The 13,597-nt window shown below is 39.4% G+C and overlaps 1 protein-coding gene across 2 annotated transcripts in view; it reads left to right on the top strand.

Moving 5' to 3' along the window:
• CACNA2D4 (calcium voltage-gated channel auxiliary subunit alpha2delta 4) overlaps window positions 1-13,597 on the top strand; it is a 215,143-nt gene that overhangs the window by 28,871 nt on the left and 172,675 nt on the right. For both annotated transcript variants that reach the window (XM_067469273.1, XM_067469272.1), the window contains 5 exons: window positions 1,319-1,379; window positions 3,653-3,803; window positions 7,675-7,749; window positions 8,507-8,596; window positions 11,621-11,734. In XM_067469273.1, the coding sequence (XP_067325374.1) occupies window positions 1,319-1,379; window positions 3,653-3,803; window positions 7,675-7,749; window positions 8,507-8,596; window positions 11,621-11,734 (491 nt within the window). The remainder of the gene's footprint in view (window positions 1-1,318; window positions 1,380-3,652; window positions 3,804-7,674; window positions 7,750-8,506; window positions 8,597-11,620; window positions 11,735-13,597) is intronic.

The following is a 13,597-nucleotide window of genomic DNA, read 5'->3' as shown; positions in this document are numbered from 1 at the left end:
GGTGATGGGCAGAACCAGAGCTGAAAGCAGATCTCTCCATTATGCACAGCTCATATCTCCTAGATTGGGATGATACGGGATAATAAAGTAGATGGTTTGCATGGAGAGGCTGAAAAAGAAACCGGGTACAAGGTAATCTTGTAATAGATAATTGCTAACTAGATGACCCCACTAGTTTAAGATAGTTATAATATAGGGCCCTTCCAGACAGGCTCTATATCTTAGGATCTGATCCCAGGTTTTCTGCTTTAACTGGATTATATGAGTCTGCACTGGCAGATAATCTGGGATAAACAGAAAACCTGGGATCAGATCCTGGGATATAGGACTTGTCTGGAAGGATCCCTAGTAAGTAGGACATGACCCACACGTTTTTGTGCTGATATATCCTTACAACAGGGGTGAGAAATGGAGAAATTGTGGGCTATAAGATGGTTTTGGACTGCAAATGCTTTTTGTTATTCTAGATAGGATAAGAGTTACAGACAACAACAAAAGAACTGTTGTGGGGGACATGTAATTGTCCTGCAATTATAAGATTTCCATTGATTTTAACTTCTTGCAGCTGCCATAAAAATTTACTCTCAAGATGGGCTTCCTCTATAAGACTCATTTTCTTTATAAAACTTTAGATACATGTGCTAGCATTCATTCTTTGTCATCCTCACTTTTTCTCTTGCCAAATTCTGGCTGTTCCTTCAAATCAGTTTGTGAGTTCTTTGGATACAAGCACCTGTTTCTTGTGCATATATAATTCCTTAAAGCAACATACTAGTATAAAGGCAGGATAATCTCAGGATACTGAAAATGACATTGTGATAGAAAAAAGGCAAATTCATCCTCAGGAATTGCTTTTAAAATTAGCATAATTCATAGAATATAATAAGCATTTACATTTGCTCCATATCAAGAGGACATAGAAATAATGATATTATAATACTGTGAAGTGTCACAAATAATAAAATCATAGAGATGGAAGAGACCTTGTGGGCCATCCAGTTCAACATCCTGCCAAGAAGCAGGAATAGCATTCAAAACACCTCCTACAGATGGCCATCCAGCCTCTGTTTCAAAGCCTCCAAAGAAGGAGCCTCCGCCACACTCTGGGGCAGAGAGTTCCACTGGGGAACAGCTCTCACAGTCAGGAAGTTCTTCCTCATGTTCAAGTGGAATCTCCTTTCCTGTAGTTTGAAGCCATTGTTCCTAGTCTCCAGGGCAGCAGAAAACAAGGAACCACATTCCTGGCTTAAAATGTACAGTGTATTGTTTCCTTTGTGCACCATATCCACAGCAAAGTTATTTTTTCATGTTTCTTCAGGAATAAAATGGACACCAGATGACAACGGAGTCCTTTCTTTTGACTGCAGAAATCGAGGCTGGTGAGAGAGTTGGAAAAGATTTCATGTTTTTCTCTTTAATTTAAGTGATGGTATTTCTGTATCTTAAAAATATCGATGAAATCTTATCCTGTGGATGTTTAACTTAACTGTTGTCTTCTCTGCCTCCCTTAATATTATTTCAAGAATAAAGAATGGCAAAGAAGTATGCAAACTTTGACATGAAAATATTCAACAGAGTGTATAAAGTGCTCCTCATTGCCCCTTCTTTCAACATGCAGAGTTTAAGTGCTTAAGTCTCTTTCTCAACAAACTGCATGAAGATATACTTTTCTACTTTTCACTTCTGAATCATGACCTAAATATTGTCAAAGTGCTCTGTTCTGTTTTATCCTTTCCTCCTTCATGTCATCATAGGCTTCCTAGAGTCTAAAGGGAATGTTGAAATTTCTTTCTATTCATGTCCACACTGATGCACACACACAAACACATAAAAAGTGGAAATAGCTCTTCTACCGCTATAGGCAGATGGCCTAGTCTGGATTTCACTACTGACCTTATAACACCTTTTCTGCATGACTCTCCTTACAGCCACCCACCTCTGATTTTTGTAATAATTGCAGCCAACTAGCCCCAAGATTACATGAGGACAGTCGTTCCCATCCTGTGGGTCCCCAGATGTTTTGGCCTTCAACTCCCAGAAATCCTGACAGCTGATAAACTGGCTGGGATATCTGGGAGTTGTAGGCCAAAACACATGGGGACCCACAGGTTGAGAACCACTACATTGGAGGTATTCTCAGAAGGTTCAGGATATTTAACAGTATAGGAAGGAGACAAGCTACTGTTCTTTCCGTATAGGAATATATAATATAAAGGCATTGAAAGTCACTTTCAAGTTATTGGTTTCTCTTGGTGGAACATTATTTGTTAAAAGTAGACTTTCTCTTTTAGTTACCCAGATATCATTATTTTTCTTTTGTTTGCTAAGCTCTGCAGCACTCCAAAGGAGCAGAGAAATTACAGTAGCACTCCAATCCTGCATATGTTTGCATAGAAGTACAATTCATTGATTTCAATGGGACTAACTTTCTAGGGCAGTGGTTCTCAACCTGTGGGTCCCCATATGTTTTGGCCTTCAACTCCCAGAAATCCTAAAAGCTGGTAAACTGGCTGGGATTTCTGGGAGTTGTAGGTCAAAACACCTGGGGACCTACAGGTTAAGAACCACTGCTCTAGGGTATGGATATATGAGGGTTGAATGAAAAGTAATGCCTCCACCTTCGTAACTCCTCAACATATGACAGTACTGGTATGTGGCAGGTACTGGCTTGTTCAGTAGACTCTCCTCTATAGTTCCATTTTGGTGGGAAGCCTTAGCATTGAATGGTTGTGTTGTTAAAGTGCAAAGTATGGAACCCTGCAAAGTATGGAACCCTGCGTTGGTCAGTGCAACTTAAGCAACATGCAGTCATTGAATTCTTGACAGCAGAAGGTGTCACCCCAAAGGAGATTCATCAGAGAATGCAGGCTTTTGATGGTGATTGTGTTGATGTGAGTACTGTGTGTCATTGGGCAAGTAAGTTTAAAGATATTGAGGTGGGAACATCTGGCTTGCATGACGAACAAAGAGTTGGATGTCCTGTGACAGCAACCACCAAGTTTCACAAGCAAAAGATTGACAGATTAATTCAGAATGATCGTCGTGTCACTTAGAGAGAAATTTCAAGCGTAATCGGCATTTCACAAGAACGTGTGGGTCACATTATTGCTTTGCTTGACTATTGGAAGATCTGTGCACGATGGGTACCCAGGATGAGAGAACTGTGAGACGCTGGTTGTGAAAACAGAGTGTTGACTTCTTCCGTGACGGCTTCAGAAAAATCGTTCATCATTGGCAGAAATGTATACAATTGTCTGGTGATTATGTGGAAAAGTGAATAGTGGTAGTTAAAGAGCACATTCTAAGAATTATTTCTGCGTTTGATTTATTAAAATATTCCCATCCAAACCCAAGTAACGAAGGTGGAGGCATTACTTTTCATTCAACCCTCGTAGGATTGCATCCTGTATCAGTAGGAGATACATCCTAGAATCATCAAGTGAAATGTGAAAGGAACAAATTACTTTTGATTAAACCTTCCTTTGGTCAACCAAAGGGTGGTAGAATCTACCATGGTTGAATCTACCATACTTCAGGTATTCATCCTTTCTAATCAGTGTATTGTATTCCATGATATCCATGACATCTTCCTGTTTGCCTTTCTTGCACATTTACTTTATATTGATTGCTTCCTTTTCCTGTTCCTGACAAGGTATATCCAGGCAGCCACATCACCCAAAGATATTGTAATTTTGGTGGATATCAGTGGGAGTATGAAGGGACTTCTGCTGACCATTGCCAAGCACACCATTGTCACTATTTTGGACACACTGGGAGAAAATGACTTTGTGAACATAATTGCTGTAAGTGTTTAAACATCCTCTTTGTAAATGAGACCCTTTTGAGTTTTGGTTTCACCATTTTGTGAAAAAGCTTTCTGCCCAGAAAGGACCGTGAACTCAGAAAACACAAGTTTCTTAACTGAAACCCTTCCCTTAGTTTGTGCTTGTTTCAGGCAGAAAATGTTTTGGAACATAGACCCCAAGGCACCTCAGTTTTTGGCTGTCTATACCAGAACCTAATGCCAGTTGCTAAATTTAGTCTGTTGCTATTTGATTAAGACTTTGAACAGGCTTGGACAAACCTTTTACTCTCAAGAGCAATTTTCGTGGGATTAAAAGACAAGAGAATCCTCACATCCTCAGCCTTCAAAAATACAAATAATAATGAACAAAGCAGCTAGTTTGAACTCTCTGTCATTCAGGAAGCAGAAAGGAAAGGCACCTGGGATGGGACAGATAAAGATGCCAAAGATTTACTTTCTAAAGATCTCCTTTGCCCTTGGATTTGGAAGAGACCACAAGGGCTACTCAGTCCAACCCCCAACCATGTAAGAGTACACAATCAAAGCACTCCTAACGGGTGGCCACTCAGTCTCTGTTTAAAAACCTCAAAGAAGGAAAATCTACCACACTTGGAGGCAATGAATTTTAAATTCTGAGCAGCAGTTTAAAATCTGAGGCAGCAGTTGTTTTGTCGTTTTACACAATAAAGCTCTAAACCAGAGCTTTCCAAACTGTGTGTCGTGACACATTAGTGCGTCAGCTACAGTGTGTAGGTGTGTCACAGGAGTGTAATGAGAAACGGTGAGCCTATGTGAAATAAGTAACAAATCATATATTTTCAAAAATATAAATGAAAGGTTTTCATAAGATACGTTACATCCCCATGCATTTAATTATTATAATTTTAGTATGTGTCCATATATTTTATAAGGGGTTGGTTTCACTTCAGTTTACTAGTAACACTGAATTACTGTGTCGTGAAATGATGCATGTATAAAAATTATGTCACCAGCATGAAATGTTCAAAAAGTTCTGTGTTAATACATTGGCAGCAGTGTGTCAATATGTTGTGCAAACATAATGAGAAACCTCTGAGTCTGTATGAAATAAGCAATGTCAAAGGACTTCTTGAGAGATGTGTCCGTGTAGATTTCATTGTTCCAATTTATGTATGTGGCCATATCTCTTATAATTTATTTGTTTGTTTGTTTACTTCACTTGTATATCACTTTTCTTACTCCAGGGGGGAACTCAAAACGGTTTCCAACATATTTATGGCAAAACTTAACATGAAACAACAATAACATATAACTATCAATTAGTTCATTAAAATGTAACAACATTAAAACATGGAGTTAAAAGCATATTAATATAAACATTAAAATCACATAATCCAAAAATCATGGTCCATGGCCATTTCAAATGTCAAATATCAATTGCACATAATCCCTGATCATTCATTGTATTGCTTACTGCCCAAAGGCTTGGTCCCATTGCCAAGTTTTTACTTTTTTCTGAAGGCCAGGAGGGAGGGCGCTGATCTAATTTCATTGGGGAGAGAGTTCCATAGTTGAGGAGCCACAACTGAGAAGGCGCTGTCTCTCATCACCACGAGTTGCACCTGGGAGGGGGTGGGACTGAGAGCAAGGCCTCCTTGGATTGTCTTAAGGGGTTTAATTACTGTGTCACAAAATAATGCATATCTAAAAATATTTCACGCACATGAAATGTTTGGAAAATATCTGCTCTACACATTGAGTATGCAATTTCTCTGTCAACATCTTTCACATATAAGCACACATATATAATGTTGTTGTAGGCCTTCAAGTCTTGTCTGACCTATGATGATGCTAGAGTGAACCTATCACAGGGGGTTCTTAGCAAGATTTATTCAGAGGGGGTTTGGCTTTGCTTTTCTCTGAGATTGAAAGAGGTTATCAAATCATGCCCAAGGCCACCCAGTGGATTCCCGTAATTCAGTGAAGCATCAAATCCTGGTCTCCAGGATCATAGCCCAATGCTCAAAGCACTACACCATACTGGCTGTATACACACAGATGTATTTATATTCTGATAGATAGGCATAACTTTGTCCTGTTCTCCGGGGCCACTGCTCGGTATTCATTCCCTTGCTCACCTGCGGTCCAACAATCATTGGAATCATTTGCTGGTCCTTCCTTCCTCTCTGTGCAGCATGGGGCTCTCTTTCATTTCTGTGCTTCTTGATGATAGCAGTCAGTTGAGCATGTATTTTAATCCTTTGGCTAGTCAAGCTCTTATGGATGATCAAGGCTGGAATGACCTTGCATTTCTTGCTCCAAGCTGAATAGGAACTCTGCTGCTATTGGAGTGGTGCCTGACACTAGCAGAGCTCCTGTTCAACCCCTTGTAAATGCAGGTGTGGTCGCAGTTAATCCCAAGTGAATTAGCTGCCCCATGGCAGCAGATCTACCAGCTGCGCTTCTCCTCCTCTACACTTTCCTGACCCCACGTCAGGAAAAGCATAAGCAGTGTTTCAAGCTTCTGTCCTCAAGTAACCAGCTTTTCAAAATTATCCTCATTTGCTACGTAAGTAGCTTGCTTTGAGACAAAGCTGTCTGCAGAAAATTATCCTAATGTGTCCCAACCCACAGAATTGGCTCGTTTTCTCTTTGGTTTAGGTTTGCTCTTGCTATTTGCTGTGAATTGTTCAAATTTTAAGAGCTTTCACCACAATAACCTCATTCTTATTGTAAACTACGTCTCATAATATTAAAAATCTGCATATAATTTTTGTAATTGGATATGTAGAACACTCTTCAGACATTTTCTCTGTTCTTTGTTGCTTTTGAAAAGAAATGAAATCCCACAGCAAATTCCACATGAACATCAAGTTGAGGCTCTCTTTTCTCAGCAGTTCTTACAGTTTGTATCAGCTTAAGGAAAGGAAGGAGGCAACACCCAATAATTCCCAACATCTATAGATTCAATGGGGAAAAATAATAATTGTGGGACTGGAAGAGTACATTTAACTGTGAGAGAGGACTGACTGGAAATGATGGGACTGGAGGACATGATTATTCTGTGATCACAATGTTTCTCATAGTGATAGTTTATCCAGAATAATTATGTGTTACTTTAGAATAGGCACGGACAAATGTCGGTCCTCCAGATGTTTTGGACTTCAACTCCCACAATTCCTAACAGCCTACTGGCTGTTAGGAATTGTGGGAGTTGAAGTCCAAAACATATGGAGGGCCAAAGTTTGCCCATACCTGCTTTAGAAGGTGCAAAAGTTCTACAAGCAACATACACAATTGTATCACAATATGGTCACATTCAAACTACAGCCAAGTAGCAAGATGTTCATTCAGAACCAAATTATTCAGGTGTCATCTCCTGTTCTCAGTGCCCCAGGTATTCCCCATGTTTTCCAGTGTTGTCCTAACTCTCTCAATTTCTGAATACATTTTGCACCAGCAATGGTAATAGCCACCAACTGAGTCAGAAAATATTCTGTAAGAAGCAAACTAAGCTGCTTAGTTCATATCAGGAATGGTAGGGAGACAAACACAGTCACAATTCTTTTTTATAACCAGGGAAATTTATGTGAGGAGTTGGAGAAAGAAAGAGAAGATTAGCAGCCCATTTTGTTGCCATTGCATACTCTTGCATTTTTTCTGGAAAAAAAACTGTTAACTATGCACCCACTTCTAGATTTATTTCAAAAAAACACTGAGAGGTACTTTGTAGAATCCTTCATTGTAAAATATGTACTTTGCTGTAAAAGCTATGAGAATAGTGTGCAGCTGTAAGGGCTATTCTTTATTCATGACAGTATCTGCTAATGCTTTAGTAACTTTAAAGAAATCCTAATATTGAGTGCATTTTTTTCTTTTTGTCTTTACAGTACAATGATTATGTTCATTATGTTGAATCCTGTTTTAAGGGGATTCTGGTTCAGGCTGACCGAGATAACAGAGAGGTAAGTATTGGATAAGTTTTTAATTGCAGCCTAGAGATGCATAAATAAATCAATGTGCAAGCTAAGAAAAAACGAGGGAGATAAATAGCATGGACAGTTGGACACACTAAAACAACACACTTATACAGTAGAGTCTCGCTTATCCAACATAAACAGGCTGGCAGGACATTGGATAAGTGAAAATGTTGGTTAATAAGGAGGGATTAAGGAGAAGCTTATTAAACGTCAAAATTTACAAATTAAGCACCAAAAACATCATGTTTTACAACAAATTGACAGAATAAGCAGTTCAATACACAGTAACGTTATGTAGTATTTACTGCATTTACAAATTTAGCACCAAAACATTGCAATGGCTGTGGATCCAGGTGGGAGGCAGACTGCGTTGGATAATACAGAATTTTGGATGAGTGAAGGTTGGATAAGCAGGACTCTACTGTATTGGCTTTCAGGCGGTTTAAAATGCACAGATTTCACCTAAAGCTTATAAAAGGTACTTTGTTGTACAACAACTACAAAAAACTCCCAGGAAGAACAACAGATCTTGCAATCTTACTATAGGCTCATGCTTCCCTGGCATGGAAATGCCTCAGTACCTGAATCAATGGAGATGCCTACTTGTGCATTATCTCTGTGTTAATACACAAGGAGACTAGAATATTTCCCCCCTCCTGGTATGTAACTGTCCCTGCATTGTCCTGTGTTTTATGCTTCTACTCACTGCCGTAAGAATATCTTTCTGGTCTTGTTTATTTAGCATTTCAAGCAGCTGGTGGACGAGTTACAAGCAAAAGGAGTTGGGACAGTGAACAAGGCCCTGACAGAAGCCTTCAGAATATTGAGAGAGGTAAAAGAAATTGTAAAAATGTGGGCTTTGGGATTTTTCCTTTTTAAAAAAGGACATGCCACCTTCCTTCTACGTCCTGAAGCACTGCAGTGACCATGGCAATGCTTGGGCTTTGAAGGAAGGGTGACCATGACGGAAACCTTTTGTGACAGCACCAAAAGCTGATGATGAGCATATTGGCTGAAACTACAAGGGAAAGTATGATGGTGACATGATCGGACACTGTTATTTTAGGAACATTGATGTATGAATATGTGTGTGTGTGTGTGTGTGTGTGTGTGCACGCACACACATACACATAAATTTATTAAGGGTATGTCTCAAGATAGCTTTGAAGTGGTGATGTCTCTGTGTTGTAAAGTCTCTGATAAAGAAAGATGGTTTATAGATTTGACTTGTGAGGTCAAGCAGTAAATCCTGTAACTAACAGTAAACTATGTGAGAACAGGTGACTTCAATAGGTCTTGGCACTTCCCAAATTTTATTTTCTCAGTGCTGATATTGTTAAGTTGGGCACTGAATTTAATTGGAACACTGTCCTTCCTATTTCAGCATTGTGCCAATTCTTCAGTGGTTTGTGAGCATATAGAGATTGATTGGGTCTGTTTTCCAAATGACAGGAGAGGTGAAAAGGGCTAGAATGGAGGCATTTGACAGCGTGAGGAGTCTTTCATTGCTAAGACTGTCAGTGGCATAATTAAAGTGCATATATTCCCTGAGCCAAGTTCACTCACACAGTCAAAACCTGGATCCTCAGCCTAGTATTTCGCGAATGGAGTGAGCTAGCTTGGAACTACTCTGTTTTGCAACACTAGGACTCATTTGCACTTTTAAATAATGTACAGCTACACCAATTGTGCTTTCTTTTAAAATGACATAATCAAAAATATTTCATTAAATTCATACCCATAAAAATTCTGATCCCCCATTATGAAGATATTTGCAAATGTATTTAAGAACCATAATGTTCCAAAATGTCATGGGGAGAGATAAGTGTTTGGTGGCAAAATTATTACTCTTGTTCCTGACTTGTAGGAATATTTGGCCAGAGGTCAGGTATATCTATCCTGCTTTCCTATGGAGAATAGGCACTTAAAATATTCTGTAGACTTAACAAAGAACTGGTATTTCTCACTGCCAACTGTCAAATCATTTAATACGTTGTTGTTCATTCGTTCAGTCACTTCCGACTCTTCGTGACCTCATGAACCAGCTCACTCCAGAGTTCCCTGTCAGCCTCACCACCCCCAGCTCCTTCAAGGTCAAGCCAGTCACTTGAAAGATGCCATCCATCCATCTTGTCCTTGTCCAGCCCCTCTTCCTTTTTCCTTCCATTTTCCCCAGCATAATTCTCTTTTCTAAGCTTTTCTGTCTTCTCATTATGTGGCCAAAATACTTCATCTTTGCCTCTACTATCCTTTCCTCCAATGAGCAGTCGGGCTTTATTTCCTGAAGTATGGACTGGTTGGATCTTCTGGTGGTCCAAGGCACTCTCAGAATTTTCTTCCAACACCACAGTTCAAAAGCATCTATCTTCCTTCACTCAGCCTTCCCTATGGTCCAGCTCTTACATCTATAGGTGACTTTCGGCTTTGAGCTAGCTGCACATTTGGGGCTAGTTGAACTTATCCTCTGCTCCTCCCCAGTAGCATTTTGACCATCTTCCAACCTGGGAGTCCCATCTTCCAATGGCATACCGACATATCTCTGGTTGTACTGGTCCATTTAGTTTTCTTGGCAAGAATACTGAGGTGGTTTGCCATTGCTTTCCCCAGGGATTGCACTTGGTCTGACTTTTCTGCCACGATCATCCCGTCTTGGGTGGCCCTTCACAGTTTCGCTCGTGACTTCATTGAGGTGCTCAAGCTCCAGTGCCACAACAAGGCATTAATCCTTTACTGAAGACATTTAGTACACTGCTTCTTAAACTATGGATCCTGACCCCAAATGGGTCCTCTTGGCTCAATGTTGGGGCCACAAAATATTTGGCCACAGTAAAAGATTTCTGTATGCGACTCATTTACACAAATCTATTATCAACAGCATACAGTGTTTATAGTGGACTCTGCTGAAAATGCTTCATCTGTACTCCACAAAAAGGAAAATCATTCCGTTTAGCAAGCTTTGCAAATGCTAATTTATTATCAGGAAATAGTTGATTTGTATATACATTATATATACCTGTAAACACAGGTTTCTGTATAAATATCTTAGAATCATAGAATCATAGCGTTGGAAGACACCTCATGGGCCATCCAGTCCAACCCCTGCCAAGAAGCAGGAATATTGCATTCAAATCACCCCTGACAGATGGCCATCTTGGGCAGAAAGTGGTCACAAGTGAAAAAAGTTAAAGAAGCCCTGATTTAATAGACATCAGTCTTGCAGAAATTCACATTAGCAATATGTATTCTATTTGAGAGGGTGCTTTAATTTTTGCATTCACAAAATAATGGATTTTGGTTGACGTGCCTGCATTAGAAGAGCAACTTTGAAAAAAAAGGCACGTATGCTTTGCCAAGCAAATAAGATTCCCTGGAACAGGGCTTAGGTTGAGCCTGGGCTGAGTCCCAGGATAGATTTTCCATCCCACAGCTCATTTGAAATAATCACTAAACACGCGCCTCTAGAAATGTGCAAAGTTCTTCCTTACTCCCCACAGTAAGTAATCACAGTAAGCCCCAACATATCTTGGATTAAAGAGAATTTTCACTACAAATGCCTTAGTTTCTCAGAAGGCCTTTCAGAAATCAATCATCAGTCTGGATCCTTGGGTAATAATGCATTCTGAATCATGAGGTTTTTAGCAAGGCCCTGTTTCACAGCAGCATTCTCATTGAGATAGATGGGAGTTTTCCCTAGGTCTTAATTAAGGGTTTTTAAATAACTGTATAATCTAGCAAACACTCTTAATAACCTTTCCAAGTACCTTTCCAAGTGAACTAATTTAATCCTCTTCTGTAGCAGTCAGATAAATGCCAAACAGTGTAAGTATTTCTCACTGTAGTTCCTTTCTGTTTGTAGTTCAGAAATGCTGGTCAAGGAGGCCTTTGTAACCAAGCTATCATGCTGATCACAGATGGCGCTATGGAAGACTATGAATATGTCTTTGAAAAATTTAACTGGCCAGATCGAAAGGTTAGTTTGCAGAGTGACAAATGGAAGAAGGGCTGCTTTGATGATCTGAATCATGTCTGCAAAACGAGGAAGGAAAGTGTGGAGTAGCATTTGAGATGTTTATGTTCCCAACTAAATATTGCTTTAGATTCAATGTGAGATTAGTCTTGCTAATGCATTTCAGCAAGCATTCGATTTATATGGCATAAGAAAAAGGTTTTAACACTTAAATCTTCTCAACAGCAAATAGGAATTCTTGATTAATTGATTTATAAAATTACTCTGTGTTATAAGTGACTGGTTTTAAGCTATATGTTACTTTAATACAGTGGTTCCCAGCCTGTGGTCTGTGGACCATCAGTGGTCCGCAAGAACTTAAATATGGTCGGTAGCCTCACCATTACTACACCGATGCCTCAAAATCATGCAGCAACCCTCTTATCGTGCTGAGACAACGGGGATGTTGGGAGGGGAGAGGCTGACTACCAACAAAAGATTACTATTACCACATCAGCTCTAGATTATTAAATATGGTTTTCTGTGGGTGTGCAGATGGCAACTAATGGATGGCATATGTTCTGTATCAGAAACTGTTTTCTGAATCAGCACCCCAGATAACCAAATCTAATCTAAAGTTGACCAAAAACTAATTTGTAACCCTTTTGGAACTAATGTTGGAGAGTGGTCCCTTGTCAAAGCGGTCCCTGGTCAAAAAAAAGGCTGGGAACCACTTTTTTAATGTTATGAGCCACCCTGCATCCTGCAGTGAGAGAAAGGCAGGTTAAGAAAGAAAGAAAGAAAGAAAGAAAGAATAATAATAATAATAATAATAAACTTTATTTATACCCCACCACCATCTCCCCCAATGGGGACATGAGGCCAAGCCCAAACAGCAAATTACAATAAAATAAAAACAAAAACATAAGCAACAATACAGTAAAATAGATAAAACATAAATAAAATGGTCAATATACAATATCCACAATCACAATGACAATGAGTGGGCCGCATGTGCACGATGAAATGTTAAAACTCAAGGTGAGATAAAAGAGGAGTAGGTTATTTGCGAGGGAGAGCTCATAAAGAAATGAGGCTGTAAAAGCGGGCCTTCATACAAGTGGGGGAAGTGTACTCTAGGGACAAGAAAGAAAGAAAGAAAGAAAGAAAGAAAGAAAGAAAGAAAGAAAGAAAGATCTTATTATAACAACTTCACTGGCTGTAGAGCTGTTTATAGATGCAATTCAAAAGGTTTGATCTGTAAACCCTGTATGACGCAAACTCAGGCTAATAAATGGGAGGTATATCTTCCTACCTATATGTGACAGCATGAGCTTTATTTGCATCTTCATGTATACATATACACATGATCTTCATAACACAGATTTGGATCTTTAGCCAGTATGGAGAAGCAGGATTTGGCATGTCCATATGGGAAAACAAGCAGTAGATGGAATCAGAATAATATAATGTAGTGTCTTATAAACATAAGAAGCATGTAGAAAATGGACAGGCATGCATATGCATGAGACCATTATCTATTTTGTTAGGTCTGTGCAGGAATTTGGCAATGGACAGATGAATTGAGAATGTTTTGGAAGGGAGTAGAAGAGGCTGTCTCCAAACTGAGAAATGGGAGAATTCAAGGTGTACAAGACAGACGTGTATAAGATAGACAGGACTAGACATGTGAGAGGTCTAATTAGGTAGAGATAGTGCAGAAAAGTAAATCCACAGAGTTGTGGGTAAATCTTATTAGCATGTGTGGGAAGAAGGAAGGAAAGATTAAAGGGAAAGGGGATTGAAATGCAAATTTCAGCCATTTGAAAGGGAAAGAATAGAAGTGAACCTATTTCTAGCTTTGCTATGATCCAAGAATTTGCTTTG

This window comes from Anolis sagrei, chromosome 5 (genome assembly GCF_037176765.1).
Source record: "Anolis sagrei isolate rAnoSag1 chromosome 5, rAnoSag1.mat, whole genome shotgun sequence".
Taxonomy (NCBI): domain Eukaryota; kingdom Metazoa; phylum Chordata; class Lepidosauria; order Squamata; family Dactyloidae; genus Anolis; species Anolis sagrei.
Note: the sequence above shows the minus strand (reverse complement) of the source record. Positions and strands in the feature narration are given on the sequence as shown.